Source organism: Tyto alba, unplaced genomic scaffold (assembly GCF_018691265.1).
Source record: "Tyto alba isolate M040663 unplaced genomic scaffold, T.alba_DEE_v4.0 Super-Scaffold_14, whole genome shotgun sequence".
Taxonomy (NCBI): domain Eukaryota; kingdom Metazoa; phylum Chordata; class Aves; order Strigiformes; family Tytonidae; genus Tyto; species Tyto alba.
This window is the reverse complement of record NW_024881276.1, coordinates 29,410,964-29,429,179: the sequence shown is the minus strand read 5'-3', so window position 1 is coordinate 29,429,179 and position 18,216 is coordinate 29,410,964. Positions and strand designations below refer to the sequence as shown.

Here is an 18,216-nt window from a genome sequence, read left to right as displayed (position 1 = left end):
TGAAAATCTGATGAGTGATAATGGAGGCAGCCATCCCAAGTCAACTGAAAAATAGTGTTATTCCTGATTTTCAGCTAAAATATGATTTAAATTAATATAGTATAATCCATAAAATGTCTTAATCACTTCATCCTAACTTTTCACCTGTGACAAGAGATACTTTTAGAATTTATCTGTTGTGAGAAACAATGATTTTAATGCGTTGAGGAATTTTGGCAAGCTAGCAACATTTCTCCATGTGTATACATACTTGTCTGGTCCCCGTAATTGTTTTACAACACAATCTAAACATATGTTGAAAAAAAAGTCCAGGCGTTTTTGCTGACCTTATAACTGTTTAGGCTCTTTCTGTTGATAATAAATTTCCCAGGCAGTTTATGCAACTGAAGAGAGGGGGATAAAATTTCTGATTGATAGCAAGGGGCAGTAGGTGTGATCCCGTGATTGACTCTTTGACTGCCACAGGACCGTTAGCCCATGGGAACAAGAAAACATTTCAGACTGTCCGTACTTCAGGTCTTTCAAAGAGCAGTCAAACATTGCAAAACATCGTATGTTGAACATCTCTTCTCTGCATTTGGAGGCTCTTTCAAATCACCTTGTATCCTCAGGAAAACAAAGGAGAAATTTCACACGCAGGAGCATGGTCTGCACTGCATGTTGTGAGATTCTGGTATCACCTTTTTCCACAAATTTCCATTAAGGGAATTGTGTACATCTCTACTTTAAACTGAGGAAACTAACTTTCAGTCATCTTATGAGGTGATTGAAGGCTTACACCGGCTTTCTTCTGATTGAGAAGGGACAGTGAAATTATTATGGTGGTCTGATTTAACAAAATAAAATCTGGTTAAAGCTGAAAATCAGTTCTTTCTTTACTTTTCCGTTTACAGCTGTTGCCATCTCACTGGACAAGTAGACTTGGGAATATATCTTGATGTGAAATGTTGCAAGAAACGCAGAAGAAAGCTGTACAGTTTGGTTTGTGTTCAGTTGGACATCGGTTTAGTTTCCTTTCTCTGTAGGAGATCTGTTTCTTAAAATATTTCTTGTTGCTGAGAGTGTATAAGTTGGTAGTTGTTTCCAAAACATTCTAATTTGTACTTTATTAACATTTTCACAGATATTGTTGAGTGTCATTGCCGAAATGATTCAGCACTCTAAAGTGCTCTGATCTGCAGTGAGCAAGAATATGTTGCATCTGTTTTACCTACTGTTTTTTGGCTGCCTGTCCCTCAAACTTGTTTTTCTAAGGAGTGAAATCTCTGCATGTTAGACTAATTACTGCACGTCAGTTCCTTAACTCTTCAAAAGGTTTGGATGTGTGTTATGCAAAAGTAATGAGATGTGCAGTGATTTAGCCAAGGGTCTAAATATTGTGCATGTGCAGTTGAAATGACAATATAGAATGAATGTGGTGCTAAATGTTGTCTCTGTAGCAGATTAGTGTTCCCCCCACACTGTTCACTTTAAATGTTGCGTTGAACAATGTTAATTAGCATGGATGGTCCAGGGACCTTAAAACTGTTGCCAATTCATAATTGCTCTTTGCCACATATATTTACTTACACCTGTACAAGGGTCAGCCAAAGTGATACCAGGTGAGTTAAAGCCATTAACTATTTCCTGTTTCCTGTTGTTGTTGGGGCCTGACTTCGAAACTGGTGGAAACATTGCTGTTGCCATAATTCACAGAGGAATTGGCTGTTTGTTCTTAAAAGCTTTCTTCCTTAGGAGGAGATCTGCTTCCACTTTGCCCTCTCAGGTTACAGAATGGTCTCTTCAAGTGCTGAGCCATGCAAGTACAGGTGTCCCTTCTAATTGCTTCTAAAGAATAACCAGATTTTGTACATTTCCCTCTTTCTCTCTCTTTTTTTTTTTCTTTTTTCTTTTAAAGCCCGAGACTGCAGCTGTGCTGAAGCGCACTGTTGAGGCTCTTATGGAGAGAGGAGCCATTGTGAGGAACCTAGAAAACCTGGGAGAAAAGTCTCTACCTTACAGAATCTCCAAGCACAACGAGCACCACAGAAGAGGATGGTATGCATGATGCATTTTTCCTTAAAATCCTTTAAGTGCTCCTTTATAATGTCCATAAGTAACTCTCATTGTTTGATCTTTCTTGTGCTTTTTGGGAGTACAGCTGTAATGTCTGTGGTCTCAGTTAAGGTGTTGTGTGGCTGTTTGTGCACGCGAGTGTTCTGCTTCTTCAAGTGTTTTGTATCTTTTATTCTGTGAGGTGTCCTCATTAGTGTTTAGTTGCTGTGTTACACGTAGCCTGAGTCCAGGCCTGCAGAACTATTTCCCCAATGTGCACAATGTTATTTTGTTATGTCTTTTTTACATAACTATTTTCCAAGCTGATTAGGCTGTTTACTGGTAGAAGTCGTACTTAATCTTCTGGTTGCTAATTGGCAGGATTGATTCTTTTTCTCTAATGCATCTGAACTAAATGTTAATTACCATGTGTACCCAGTAAGACTGCCTTGTGTTTCTGATACAATTTTTGTTAAGGCTGTTAAAGTTGACCGTGTGGCTTATGGGAAGTACAAGAAATGTAAATGAAGCTGTGAACTGGCACCTCAAGTGTCGGGCTTCCCCCGTGGTGCAGGAGGAAGGTGCTGTGGATCACACCCCCTGCTCACTGATGTCGGTGTGTCGTTGCTCCTTGAGGCTACCTCCGAAATGGATGCTGGCTCTCCCAAGGACTGAGAAATGTTGCTAGGCAACCCGCACTGTGCTGGGGCTGCCTGCGGTAATCAAAATAACAATTAGCGACACGCTCCTCCTAATCCCTGTAATGCAACTGTTCACAATCGGGTGGTTGGCCGACCCACCCACCTGTAGTCTTCCTTGAGGGGTGTTTGGCACTGGGGAAGGCGAGGTGACTCCAGAGGTGCACCTTTTATGAAGCCCTTCTTGGATCATCTCCCCAGGGGTGACTCACGGTTTCACTCCCTCTTCTGAGGACCTCTTCATTCTCCTGTGAAGTGGGAGTGGTGACAGCTGCCAGTTAAAGCAGACTGACACGAAGGGTAGGGGAGGAAATCTTCACCATGTGCCTGTTACTTAACCAAAAGCAATGGCGTTGTGGCCATGACTGTCTTGCACTCCTGCTCCATGGTGTCCTTCAAAACATAGCTTGATCCTGCCAGTTTTTCATTTTACGATGCAGTCTTGTTGCCTACACATGGGAGCTAATCAAAGCCTTGTCTCAAGACAGAATTACTAATTACCTCATCCTTCTGTTGAAGTATTTCATAAACATTAAGGTCTTTTCCAATGGCTTCAGCAGAACAAGGAGCTGGTGTTACTCTCCTTGTACAGGTGGGGAGCTAAGGCAGAGAGATTTAAGTTCCCCTAATTTTCAGTGCTGAAGTTGAGACTTTTAGCTTCTAGATTTTTTTTTGTTTGTTTATTTTAGAGAGTACTTGGCACTCTGAGGTTCACCACTTTGGATGACTGTTTCGGCTTGGCTTGGGTGGCAGTACTTCTACAGATTAGGTCTTGGGTTCTTCAACAGGGATACCATAACAGAAGACGACAGTAACCAGCATCACAAGAACTATGTAGCAGAAATGAATAGAAGCTATTTCTCCAGGGGATCTTTCAGATGTGTAAACTAGCTTAACTCATTTACTGTAGCGGGTTGCCTACTTAATAAGCAGGACGAGGGGATCTGTAGAGCATAACCCTCTTTTCAGATTCCTCAGAGCAGACATATTTTGTGTTTTGAATGAGGCAAAGTTTTAGTAGCAAATCATTGTGACAGTGTCTTGAAACACAGGCAGGAAGCCGTCAGATTAATGTTACCATCACTGTTCCTCCTCTACCTCCCAGTTCAAGTGTCTCTAAATATTTAGTAGTCATTCTGATGGCCCTGGATTTGGATCCTCTGTATTTGAATACAACAGTTCCCTCCCCTAAATTGCTTGGCTTCTTGAAAGAAAGGGAGAAGTGATTGGGAGAGGGTACTGCAGGAAATAGTTGTTTTGTGTGCTTTTAATTGGAGAACTCAAATTCAGGAGACATGAGATACTACAAGGGGGAGCAGCAGGCAGTTTCAGTACCCAGTAATGTCGGAGAATTGTATTTCTGTAGGTTTTGCTGGGGAGATTGCAGTTCCGAGTACGGGTGTGGTGGACTCCTGGTATACCATCCAATATTTTACATGGTCTGGAGAATAAGTTACTCAAGGTATTAAACATAATCTAGGAATAGGAAGTGAAAAGTCAGTTCTTGATCCACCTTATAAAACCAGTCAGTTCTACTTTACAGCATCTGTAAGAAGTAATCGTTTTTTTTTTTAACAGGACAGAGTTAAAAAGTAAAAAAAGGCCTATCAAGATACTTCACTAAGGTGAATATATACCTGTACTTACTAGGAAATCAATCCTAAGGTCTTTTCTCCTTCATAGCCAATTCTTAATTCTGTCCATGTTCCCTTTCTTAGCAAGTTGGTGTAGTGTAGTGTATTAAGTAGCAGAGAGTGTGTCACCTTTTCCTTAGTCTGGGCTGCTTCTGAAGTAACTGAAAGGGCTTCTGTGAGAATGCAAATGATACTGTGTGTCTGTGGCAGGAAGAGTGTTGAATCTTTCAAATATTTTTTTCTTTTGTTTGTTTGCTTTTAAATTTTTTTTAAATTTAATTTTACTTTTTTTTTTAGTTTGGTGATTCGTAGCAGAGCTTCAGGTAGTTTTCCAACAGGGTGTAGATAGTTGGAGACTTAGGATGTAGACCGAATCCATTATTTCTTGGACCTCCTGGCTGGTGAATTATATGAGAATTAGTGGAACACCCTACTCTTAGCAACAAATTGTATGAAAATCAGTTCAATGCAGTAGTTGTAGCATGGATCACAGTTTAATAGTGTGTCTGTTAGAGACTGCTCTTGTCCTGGTGACCGCTGCAAGAACCGTCTCCCTGTCACTCAGAATGGCATGGAATCCTCCCACCTGCATGGGGTGTTTGCCCGAAAAACAAAACTAACTGGAAATCGTTCTCACCAGCATGGTGAGCCTAGCTCTGCTGCCTTGTACAACTCCCAGTGCTATCAAGGTTGTGCCTCTTAACCTCAAATTGAGGGCCATCGGTAGGGCAGCACCAGCTACTTGCTGCTCAACTGAGATGTGCTCTGTGGCATGCCTTCTCCCAGACTTCTGCTGATATGTCTTCTTCATTTCGTTAATTCCATTTTTAACTGCAATTCAAGTCATTATATACAGCGTATCATAAATCTGAGTGATTGACAGTGAAAGGGCACGCAAGTGTGATGTGTGCAGCAAAGCTGCTGCTGGACTTAGCGAGGTTTTGGTAGTGTCTTTAGTGAACACTAAAGAATTAAACTGGAAAACATATATTCATAAGTTGGTAGGGAGGATAGTTGCCTCCTTAATAAAGTGCTTTTCCCTCCTGAGTTCTGTAGTGCTTTGGCATCATCTGTCTCAGATATACTATATTACAGGCACATTATAAATTTAAGAATATCCAGGAGACTGTACAGAGAATGAGAATTTTACTGCCAATTGATCTGTAAAGCTGAAATTTTTCAAAGCCTGCCATAAGGGATTGTGGCCCACAGCTGTCACTGGAATGAGTGGTTTTACTCTCCCAGGCAGCTTTGAAGAGCTCAAATCGTATGTATAATTGACTTGTTTCTTCTCAGGAAATTATATTCACCGAACAGGTGGTGCATGTGCATTGAGGGTATATTAAAACAAATTTAGGTCTTTCTCTTAAATGCATCTCTTTTGGCAGAAAACACCCTCCTTTTTTAGAGACCTAATATTGACAGCTTTTGCATTTAAGTAATTATGAAAATAGTATGTTTCAGGAACTGCGTGGATATGTCTGAAGAATCAAACTTTTAAATCACTGCTTTACTGATATTTTAAACTAGAGTTGAATTAGCTCCTAAGTCACATTTATGTTATTAACTGCAGCAGTAAAACATTAGTACTTTGTTTTTAAAGTATTTAAGAGCATGATTCAGGTAACATCTCACAAAATTGTAACAAAATTGTAACAAACACTATTCACCTTATTGATAAATAAAATGTGATGAGGACACATTGTTTCCAATGTGGGTTAGGTATGTAAATTTAGTTGAGGCACTGAGCCTGAGTGACTTGCCCATGGCCACTGTTTCTCTGACAAAACAGTGGAAGAATGTAAATAAAGATTACCAAGTTTATCTCCTAATGGGCAATAGATTTGTGCCAAGTATTTGTTTTACTGGCCACTACTTGTTAATAATTTTTAATAAGTTGAATTTAAATTGCTTTTAACACAATGCTTTTTTTTTTTTTTTTTTTTTAATACTGTATTACATGTATCGGGGGTGCTTATTTCTGGAACAAACAAAAGTGAGCTGATTTAAATAAGGTGTGTACTAGCATTTGAATTCAAGGAATGTTAAACTCTGGATTTGTTTGCTGTTTAAGATGATACAGAATCACTGAATCCCTCAAAGGAGTTTTCAAATAAAGGGTCCAGACTGGGGCTGGGTGATGACATTGCAGAGCCATTGCACGTACTTGGTCAGTACTAAACTGGAGAATATTGCAACTGTTTGTAAAATGATAGATCTCAATAGCAGAGTCAGTGGGTTTGCATTTTGCGGCATACCCGTTTTCTTTGGCCTTGCCAGGCTGTGCCTTAATCATATGCTTATGACACTTCATGCCTCAGGGCATCAGATAAAGGAGGTGGTTTGGGGGACGTGGTTGGTATGTAGGATATTTTTACTTTAGGGGAGATGGTACAAGGGCAGCTGCAAAACAGATCTTTAAACAAATAAGATTCAGACACTCCTTTGGGAAGGTAATGTCTCAAACTTCTTGCAGACCAGGAATCTGTTAAACTGGGAGGACTTACGACAGGGGCTTTGGGGAGTAGAAAGTGGCCAGGTGAAACTGGGTTTTGAATACTGAGTGTCTTGCTATCCCCTAGAGATTTGTTGTTAGTGATTTTGTTCCTCCCCCTAATGTTGCTTCCATTCTTATTTTTGTTATCTCTGTTATAGAAAAAATGATATTCGTCAGCCTTGTCAGTGCTCAGATTTAGTACAGTTTTGCAAATCGATAGAGCACAGTGGCCTTTCCCTTCTACTTTTTCATGTATGTGTGTGCTTTCCCCTATGAAATCTACCTGTAACATAGTAATGTTTCTAGACCTTTCTCCTCACATTTTTATTATTTCATTTACTTTATCTGTGAATTCTCCAGCTAAACTCTGCACAGTTCTGATTATTCATAACAATCTCCATGTTCTATTTGCCAGTTTTTCGTTGCCTTGTTGTTTTTTTCCCTTTCAAATTTGATTTTGAAAAGATGGCAATTTTCTTTTGTTACTTGCTTGCTTGTCTCTTAATCTTTTTGTTTTGCTGTTCACTCCCAGTTATCTCATCAGCCCACTTGTTCTCTGAAATAGCAAGCTCAGGTCTTACTGAGTTTGTTCTTGCTGAATTGTATTTTGGGTGCTTATCTTAACACATGCATGGGGAGTTTTCTGTAAGAGGTGTGCAGGGACCCTGGTGATTGCCAAGGTCCACCGAGGAGCGCAGGATACATACCGATAGCATCTAAGGGGATCGGGAGTTGAAAATCCAGGTTGCAGTTTTGGTTGTGCTGCGGACTTGTTTGTGTGATGGGGGAAGATGGCGAGGCGAGTTCCTTCCCCAAGGGTGCAGCATGATGAGCTCAACTTGGCTTCCAGGCCGTGCAGTGTTGCAATTACTCCCCAGGAGCTGGAGCACCGAGCTTCGGTACCAGCTTCCCCTCCGCTGCAGTGGGGAAGGCTTGGGGGCTGTCCTGGCCTTCCTGCAAATCATTCCCACCTCTGCTGGGTGGTTTAGGGTCCAAAGTGGTTGGCCCTGCTGCAGGAGCACCTTGAGTCTTGCCTTCATTGGGTGGTGCGTGACATAACATTGCTCTGCCAAAGCTCAGGAAAGGGGGCATGACTCTTTCTCATTTCTTGGTGCCTCCGTGGCCTAATGCACAAGGAATAGATAGTTATGAAGAGGAGTATTTCAGTAATTGAGCATCATGTTGTTTAAGACATTTGAATGTTTTGCAAAACTATGTAAATTATGTTACATGGTCAAACTTTTCCTCTTTCCATAATGTATCTGAGCTTAGGAAACTGTACTGGCACAACTTATTTTTAAACAAGCATCTTGTGGCAGAATAGTACTCTGTGGACAAGAGATGCTGAAGTGTCTTCCAATAACCCATGCTGTCTGGATACAGTTTTATTTACTTTATTTGTAAGAGTAAAATAATAGTTGCCCATCAGAATTGTTCTCTGGAGTGTTTACAAGTTTTAAAAACCCTTCTCTCCACCCCCTAGTAAAATTCAAACTATTGCATAGTTAAAGGACTTCATCCTGCAGATAAATGTACCGACACGTTTAGCTTCTCTCAGGTAGACTCTCTTGACGATTTTCATGGTTATTGAAGACTCGAGGAAGGAAAAACAGATGACAGGGGTTACAAGCTTTCCTTTCTTAATACCACCAAACTAAATCTATAGCTAATGCACAACCTGTGTTGTTTGTTTCTGTTCAGATTTTAGAACATCTTAATCTTTTTCAGCGAAGAGAAATTCTGAGTCTGTAATGCACTTGGATGAGAATAAAACCAGTTTGAGTATTATGCACATTTATAGTATTTTCTGCTAAATTGATTGTTTTCTTCCACTAGATGGGGCTTTCTTCATTGATGAGTTGAACCTTTATTTTTCCTTCAAATGCTTTTGTCAACATGTACATGCACGTAAGTGTGGATGTGCCTCAAATATCAGAGCCCTGAAATGTTTTTTCTACCTCCACCTTACCTGTGGGAGTGCCGTTTTCAATTTTGCTGCTTTTCAGAAGAAATGGCACTGTGCAATAGTTTGTGATATTAAGGCTCCAGTATGATTTTCTGATGCGCTGAATTCTGTAGCATCCTTATGCAAGCATATTGATTAAATGTGATGGTTGCCTTCAAATAGTGGGCTTGGTGGGATGGGAATCAGTCACCATTTGTTTTTTTTTTTTTAGCCGTATATTATACAGAAAGCAAAGAAGTGACACAAGCAGAATTAATACTTGCGGTGTAACTTCGGACCCGTTCATAACAATTTTATAAACTTTTCAAATACTGCCCAGTGATCATGACTTTTCAAATACTCCAAATAGGTCACACTGGTTCTCTTTTGCAGTGTAACAGTATTTTCTTTTATTTTTCTGCAAAGCTGCAGATTGTCTTTCCATTATTAAATTAGCTTAATAACAGGCATCTATGTATGGAATTTGGCAAATGAAACTTCTGAAGACTGTGGATTGTAAAACATAGTTTTCCCAAAAGTACTTGCTCATTATGGATTGTTTGCGTCATTGCTGTGGCACAGTCTAGTTACTAAGGTACCAGCTTTTGGTTTTGATCTGGCACGTCCCCGTTGATATCCTTGTGATCTTCAAGGGACTTCCATCTACTCCATGTGTGTTTTTTAAAAGCTAAAAGTAACGTGTACTAGTCCTTCCAGCTACAAAATGATAATCTTCTGAGCATGAACTTGCCTGCCTGCCTTGCTGAGGAAGGGTAGCTACCACAAGAGTTGAGAAGAAAAGCAACTACCTCTCTTCAGAGCAATGCAGGGGTCCCAAAGATGAAGTGATCGTTCAGGTAGCAAAAAAATTTGATTTGTATAGGATTACCTTAATGGGAACGAATGCCCAGCTGCTCTCCCACGAGTGCCACAGCTTGCTTGCCTCTGGTTGGTTTCCTGTTTCCCTGTTTGATGCTTCACCTCTACCTGTTCATCAGAACATTCTCTTTCCTTTGTATCTTCCACCTCCCCACCAGGGAAGCTTACATACACTTATTGCCACTATGTAAAGGAGAAATTTAAGCTACAAACACTTTTTGGGTACAACCATGGGACCTCACAGCATCTTCCAAGTCCACCATACATGTGCTTTTTCCTTGGCTCCCCAGGCCGAGTGAGTTGTAATCTAGGCAGATTTAAAAGTGAGTTTTGATCCAGGTGCGTTTCAGGGTTCTTTGAAATCCTAGACTGTCAGTTTGAAAGAAAAGAAAAATATTTGAGTATCATTAGGACTCGAGACTCAAACAATTTCTGGCTTGAATATGTTAAAAAGGATAAATGAAACTGGGCTTTTTCTTCCTTTTTTTTTTTTTTTTTTTTTTCCTTTTTCTCTCATATGCAAAGGCATGTCCTCCTTTATTTGAGATCATATGATATTTGAAATTTTTTTTTCCAGTTAATGCATTGTTTTAATATGTTTCAATCTGCTCTCCTGTATTTAAATCATCCTTCTATTTACAGTCAAGCAGGATGACAAAAATAACTGTGGTCTCATAGTGAATCAGTGGAATTTTCCTGCATTTCTCCCCTGATGACTCGGCTGACTCCTAGAGAGCCTAAATGCTTTTGCATTTTTGCTTGCAAGAATGAGGTGGTTTCCCTCCTGCATTCTGTATTTTTCCCTATCTTTAAGTCTCACTGGGATTGCTTTTGTTTACTACACAAACAGTAGCTACAGCATTGCGTATCGGGTCATAGATCACTGCATGCCTTATTGAGAGTGGGTTAAAAAAACCCCACAGCTTCGTGACAGCTGATTTAAATATGTATAATTTGGGGGGGAAGGGGTTCCAGATCTCCTCAGGGTTTGCATTGTCAATTGTGTTTGGTTATTGCTTTTGCAGCCGTTAGTTTCTTCCCTTTCTTTAATAAAGAAATAATATTTTTTTTACTCTGGCCTTTTTTTCTTCTCTCTTTTTTGGCACAGGAAGGCATTCATTGCTTGTTAATGTTGAAGAGTGGTGGTTGTTTTTAAAAAATGGCATTGTCCCTAACTACTGCAGTTTTGTATCCTCAGATAAAATACCTATTCTGCAAGGAGTCATAAAGATATGCTGTAACAGCTCATCCTCCCATCCCCCCCTTCTCCTTCAGTTATCAACAGTGCGTCAGTGGAAATTTCCACCCTTTGCTAATGTGAGAAAGCACAAAGTTGCAAAGCAGCCTTTGGAGAAAAAAAATCCCAACCCTATTGCTGTTTTAAGAACACAATGAAAAGCAGCATACGACTTGCAAGCAGAAATGAAATTAAATTCTCGAGAAATGGTGGGACTGAAATGGTGCAGCAAAGAGCACGAATTGCAATACGGACGAATGCTCTTGCTAAGGGAAGGGGGCAGCAAGGTGGTGGTGGATTACCAGTGAGAATTCCTTCCCCCATCCTCCTTTCTGTTAGTTGCAGCTGTGAGAGGATTTGGAAGGCTTCTTCCCAACGAGAAGAGTTAAGTGTCATCTGTTAAATTTACCAGTGGCTTTTAATGGTTTTAACAGAAAACACAACTTTCCCTTTTTTAAGGGGTGTGCATCCTTCAGATGTTGCTGTGCAGTATTTCTAAAGAATTGTCCAAATTTAAAAATTGTTTCTTTCCCTAAACTTTTAACCAGGTGGCAGCTCTTAATTCTGGAGACCAGAAAATGGTGGGCCGTTGTTTTCCAAATACGTTATGCCAAATCTTGTTCCCCACTGAAACCTGTGAGGATGTGTGAGGGGGGACTGAGCTCACCAGGGTTCCTCCAAATCCTTCTTGAGGCAAGTTATTCCTGTAGCTCTCAGTAGCCTGCTGCAGTCAGGAGCAGCTCCTTTGCTGACGTGACCTGGCGCTGGTCCCTTGGCCTCAGTGACGCTTGGCCACAGCCCGCACTCGCCGGGCATCTGTTCGGGAGGACTCGTTGCTGCAGTATGGGCCGCAGGGAGACTTTTTCCCATCAGACCCCTCACGTACAAGAATTCAGTGCTTCAGTCTGGTCTTTCTGAAAAAAAAAGACTTCAGAGGCAAATTCAGAGGCTGCTGATGTAGATGCCTGCGTAAGAGCTTCAGGATTAGGACATCTGGCTAAGGAGAAGCATCTTTGCCATGTTTTCCATGGGTGGATTCCACCCCTGTGCAGTAATCCAACACATGCTGCTTGAGTCATTTCTGGCCTGATAGGTCTCCTCTGTGTGTAATATTTTTATGTAACACATTTAGTTGTATGAAAACTCCATGCAGCGTGAAGAACATGAGTGAGTGTGTTGTTCATGATCCCGTCTCCTCTATCTCCTGTTCAGACTCCTAGTTCAGCATCTGGTCTTAGGGACCTACCCTCCAAGATTACTTTTATGAAGATGGACTGTGATGCTGATGCTGTAGTTGACTGAATAAGAATCCATACCTCTTGCAGAACGAAGTCCTCTCTGTTAGGTACAGTTTTTAAATCAAACTGGGATGCTTAATCCTGCCTGGATAATATGACTTCATTTAAGGGATATCACTTTCAGGTTATACTGATGCTTCGTGAAGAGCTGTGCTTGAGTGGACTAGAAGGAAGGGAGAGCTTTGATAAGAGAGTGTGTAAGGCTTAAAATGAAATAGCTAGCGGGGAGATGCTGTGCTGTACACTTAGCCTTTAAATTACTGATAGTCTTGGAAACAAGGTGTGTGGTTAGTTCTCTTCAGTAGGATTTTTGAGGCAGTTTCAGTATCTTTTTACTGTACAGTAGGGAGTACCATGGCAACTGCAGGCAAAGTGATTGAAAAGTGTCCTGGTTGCAGCTCTGTTGACAGTGCTGGTTCATTCACAGCATTTCCAGGGAGGAGAGGTGGCCAGTGACATGGATTACTCATTTTTTGCATTAGTGCGATGGCTGGCACTAGGTTGCTCATAACTTGTGGGAAAAGCAGACATAACGTTGTTATCGAATTTAAGGTACATCTCACATTAAGAGATGGGATCTCTTCTGAGATATGAATTTGCATCTGAGGTGAAGTTAGTGCAGTGTGTAGTCGTGTCCCTTGTCTGAAGTGGGGCTCATAAAGTGCAGTAGAAATCTTTGCTTGCTCGGGTGTGCTGGAATTTGAAAAGCCTCTTGCAAAATTATAGTTGAGCTCATGAAGAAGGTGCAGCTCTTCAGCAAAGGAGTTTATTGCAGAAGTAACCTTGGTGGCCTAAGATATTAATGGAGAGCAGTGTTCTCCTTCCCATAGGTAGGTGGTTGTCTTTTTCTTTATAGATGCCAAAGATAGCAGTGTGGTGGGCACAGGGTGCTTACCTGGAGCTGTGCACATGTGGAAGGACCTTTCCAGTCCCACCAAGGCCAGCGCGACAGAATGCTCATCAGCTGTGCCAGTGGGCATTGCCCGTGCGCGGCTTCAGCTCCCACTCTCAGATTGAGAATTTAAGCCGTGTTCACATCGGAGATGTGCCTAATTTGGGATAAGTCCATCTCCTTGGGTTTCTTTTGCTGTAATTTTAAAATTTCCATTAGCTCTAAGGCAGAACTTTAAAGGAAGAAATGTGCCTGTATGTATATAAGCTTGAGATGCTTCATGCTGGCATCTGTTCGCCAAAGAAACAACGCTGTGAATTCAAAGGAGGAGGATGCATTTTGCAACTGAAATGAATATGCCACCCTACTTATTTTTTTAAAGACTATTCAGTTCAAGGTGTGGAAATGAATGGAGTTAGGTACAAGAAGAGCAAGCTCTCTTTAATCTCCTTGGGTAAGCAGTGCTGTACAACAAAGAAAAGTTCAGGCTGAGCCTGCTTCACTTGAACTTTTCTTATTTGAAATCAAGGTAATACTCAGCTTTTATTTCAAGCCATTCTGGTACCAAAATGCATGAAAAAATTAGAAAGCTCCATTTAAGAAATTCCACAGAGTAGTTACTTGAATTAAAAATACCTGTACTGCATCAACTTTTTCTTTATTGTGTGTATGTTTCTCATTGCAGGTATTTTTTGATAGACATAGAAGCCCCACCTTCAGTTGTATCAACCATGATGGATCATTTAGGACGTGATATTGATGTAATTAGACGTGGTTTTGTAAAACATCAGGTATCAAAGACAGAAGAATGCAGTGGCATAATCCCAGTCAACTATGAAGAGAAACTAATTGCCAAGAAGAAGTGAATATTCCAAATAGCATGTCTGAGACTTTTTAAAAATATTTTTTTATTCCTGCTTTGGAGAACAATTGTGATAACTAATGTCCATCAAAAATAATCAGCTTTGGCCATGTTATGTGTGTGGTATAGTACACTATTTTGAGTTATTGTAATGTTTGAGGTTTCTTTTTGTTCATAATAAGTTGAATACGCTTAATCTGTACCCTTATTTTGATATTTGACAACTCTGAAAATTAGTTTTCTTTTAAAGCATTATGTTGATAATGAAGATTTATCCATTATCAGAAAGCTAAAAATAGTGTTCTTTTCCAAAGACATATTACTTCAAAATATGTATATTTACATAAAAGACTAAGAAGTCTACAGTGTAAATATAGCAGTATAGGATGTGATTTGTTGGAGGTTTTTTGATTTGTTGGAGGTGGGTTTTTTGCTTGATTTTGGAAAAAGGTAATAAAAGCGCGATTAAAAATAAAACTTGACTCATTTTTTAAAAGCAGAAAAGGTACAAGAAAAAATAACTTGCATTGCCAAAAGGCACGTCATACTTCTTTCTTTAAGGTGATAACTCTGTTCAAAGTACAGGTAAAAAGTTATTCTTTATAGAAAAGCCCAGAAACTTCCAGATGGCAGATTAGAGAATAACCATGCTTAAATATGAACAGAAGAATAAAAGATGCTTTGTTTTACCATCTGCTAGACCCAGGTGGACATTTCAAACTGAGAAAATGTCAGGACAAAGGTCTTAATGCACATTTTGTTTGTCTTTTGATCTTGTGAAAACCATAGAAAAAGCAGTGCACATAAAAGATGGAGATAATGTCGAATGACGTCCTGCAGGTTGGACATAATTTCAATAGTTTCCAGGGGATTTCCACTTTCCCCCCATGCTACTGAAGGAATGCACTGGCCATTTCTTCTTCCGAAGGAGTGTGTGTGTCATATAGTTATTTCTGTAGAAGAAAATAAGTTGACACCGATACGATGTTATGCAGAGGATATTTTTTACCTGAATGAGCTTCATCTGGAAGCTGCCTCTTCCAGCACTCCAGCGTTGTGTGTTGCCAAAGGGAAGGTCAGTCCAGAGGGCAAGGGCAGGTTCCCAGAAGCCTGTGACAGGTGTCCTTGGTGTGATCACTCTTCAGTGTGCTATTTCATCATGAGTTTGTCTCTTTTTCATGGAGCTAGGTGGGTCATTTTTGGGGGGGGATTCTGCTTTTTTTCCTTGGATGCAGAACTTCAGGAGGAAAAGAAACTTGTGTTTCTTCTATCTTTTTTTTTTTATTATTATTTCCAAAGAAAAAGTGAATTAGGAAAATGAAAGAGGAAATTTTATATCTGTACATCTACATCTTCATTTAGAAGGCATGAACGCGTGTGTTTTTGTGGGTGTTTGTTTGTTTGTTTGTTTGGGTTTTTTCTGGTGTTTTTTTCTGTTTTTAAATCCACTTTTCTTTTAAGAGCAGACTCTTGTCTCTTCTTTCCTGGAAAAAATGTTAGAGCAGAGAGAATGTACTACACGCTTACTGATGCCGGATCTATATTAGATGTACTTGGTTTTGGTTGTTTGGTTGTTTCGTGTTTTGTTTTGTTTTTTTTTGTTGTTTTTTTTTTCTTTTATTTACTGCCAGTTTTGATCTTGTGGTTGCTGTGTATGCAGAGCTTTTCTTATTAATGATTTTTGCTTGTAGGGCAGACCTTCATTCCATATGTGCATGAGTTTAGCCAGGAGGAGCCGTAGGTTTGTCTCCCTGAGCTGCCCTTTCTGATGGGCTGCTGAAAAATCAGATTCACAGCATAGAAAGTTCAAACTACGTGTAGGGAAATGCAGAATGCTTAAAAGAAAGTGTTTTACTCAAAAGTTTCTCAGAGGCTTTTCATAAATAGAAAGCAAACAGAAAGCCTGTAGTTTACAGTCACATTGCCTCTGGCTAGGACTTTGGGCCCTAGATTTCATTGGACTAGAAAGGAGAATATATAAGCTTTCAACTTCACAAAATTAAGATTGTTAACAGAGGCTGTATGCATATAAATGTTGTATGTTTGTCTTTAATTTGTTTCAATTTCTAGGTTGATGCTTGTGTTCAGAAGGAAAATCCTAGATGTTCATTAGAGATGAGCGCATCAGCTTATTGTTAAATAAGAGACATTATTTGTTGTGTATTAGGACCTTTGGTCAATCACATTCATGCCATTCTTTTCTGTGGGACCCATTTCTGACCTTAACAGAAAATTGATGGATGTCAAGAGGAGAAGACATGGGCTCCTGAGTCCAGCTCATCCTGAGAGTGGATCAGCAGTAGCACATCTCTCAAAGCTGCAGTTGATCCTGTTTTCTGAAGCACTGAGCATGCAGAGGGGAGTGACTGAAAGCCGCCTTTGCCTCTGGGATAGAAACACTGACCACTGAAACCAGTGGCCACAAGCAGAGCCGTGCTTGCTGGACTGGTACATGGTTACATAAGCACTGGTGCTTTCTCAGCAGCAGGATTTATTTATAAAAGGTCTGCTGAATAGCTGGCTCTCAACTGGATGTACTATTTTCTTCATAATTGATAGTTTCTAATGAGAACATTTTTTATTTTTTTTTGCCTTAATAGGGGGTGGGGTGGGGGAGGCTAAGGAAGGAGTCTTGGGTTGCAATTTGTTTAGCCCAGTCAGCCACTCAGACTGGTAGTTAGCTATTTTGGGAAGCTAATGCATAACAGTGTGCGCCTTCTCTCTCAATAGCTGTAAACGCAGGAATGGATGCTGGGGTATATCAGAAGGTTGGAGCAGTTCTGGGTTTGAGCAAACAGTCTGAGTTGTGCCGTGGAAGAAAACGAGTAACTGTACCCTGAATGAGCATAAATTCTCCCTGCAGAACAAGGGAAACCTTGGCATGTCTTTCAGATGCTTTTGCCTTTTTGATTGTCAATAGCCAGTTTGTCCCACTGGGCTGTGAGTGGCTTTTGATGTCCAAGAATAAAATTTCAGGACACTATGTGGTGTTGCTGGAGAGCCAGAAGAGTCTGTGCAGCCAAACCATGGCCAAATACCTAAAATGTCAAACTCCGTTGGCATTCCCAAAGGCCCGAACAGTTTGAATACCACTACTTTAAATTTTGTTTACCAAAGAATCCGATAGTGAAGCTCTTCAACCCTTCCTTAGATTATATTCCCAAGTGTATAAAATAAGTAGTTTTATGCTCCTAGATACTCTGGTTTTCTTGTTTGTGGATTGTGGAGATATGCAGAATTGGGTAAGTATTAAAATAGCAACTGGCAGTTCTCCTGGCTCAGAAATGTTTTCTCCATCTTAACCTTCAGCAAACAAATGAGCACAAGTGGTTTTACGGTAAAGATCTTAGGTATGTCTTCAATCACTCCTTTTTCCCAATTTTGTCTCTCTTCCTCAGCTGGATCTTATACTCTGGAGGTTTCTTCAGTGGACTGCACTGTCAAAGCACTCTACTTGCAGAGCACTCGGTGTGGCTACTGGCTTGACCCCAGGAGGTTTGTGTATGCAGTGATTTGCTCCCACGGACCGAGAGTGCTTCTTCCGTACATCTGACTAGTCTGTCAAAATCCTGTTTGTTGATAGTGTGAGCTTCAGGAATTTCAGGATCCTCAGCATCAGTAGACTATTTCTGTCACTAAATGTTTTAATGACACTCTGGAAGTCCTCTTTCAGTTGGACTTCTACTTAGGAGTAAACTGTTGGAGCTGCAGGCTGAGCTCGGTACAACAAGCACACAGGGATGTGTTGCTTTGGAAGTCATCTGAGGAGTAATTAGAATGGCAGCAGGTGACCTCACTCGTGGGCTCCTACTGGTGGATCTAGGCTTTGATCACTGAAACTCATCACCCGTCCGTTAATGAGATCAATTTCTGATCAGTGAGTTGCTATGCTCTGTTATGAAGGAAGAATTTGACATTTAAAGCAGTCCTGTGGGAGTAATAGAAATTTCTCTTAAGACACAACCAGTGTCTGCTCAGAGGCTCTGAGGATCTGTCCAGCACTGCCAGTGTCTCCAGCCTAAATGTTCAAGGATCATAAGGCAAACCCCCCAGGTATTTTGAACTTAGGACATGTAGCCATGGGCTTAAAAATCATGATTATTGTTTAAAATGTGAGGTTATTTTTATTGGCCTTTTAGAGTTTATGATTCACTTTTTTCAAACTTTGTTGCTGTCATGATTTCACGTAACATCTGACTGAAAAACACAAGCTGTAGCAAATGAGTTGCTTGGTAAATTC

General features: G+C 40.4%; 1 protein-coding gene across 1 annotated transcript in view; it reads left to right on the top strand.

Annotated features, from left to right (window-relative positions):
• The window catches only part of MRPS6 (mitochondrial ribosomal protein S6), a 47,222-nt gene extending 32,786 nt beyond the window's left edge, over positions 1–14,436 (top strand). The window contains exons 2-3 of the mRNA XM_033011282.2: positions 1,898–2,037; positions 13,800–14,436. Coding sequence (XP_032867173.2) covers positions 1,898–2,037; positions 13,800–13,980 — 321 coding nt within the window. The 3' untranslated portion in view covers positions 13,981–14,436. The remainder of the gene's footprint in view (positions 1–1,897; positions 2,038–13,799) is intronic.
• Positions 14,437–18,216: the final 3,780 nt, after the last annotated feature.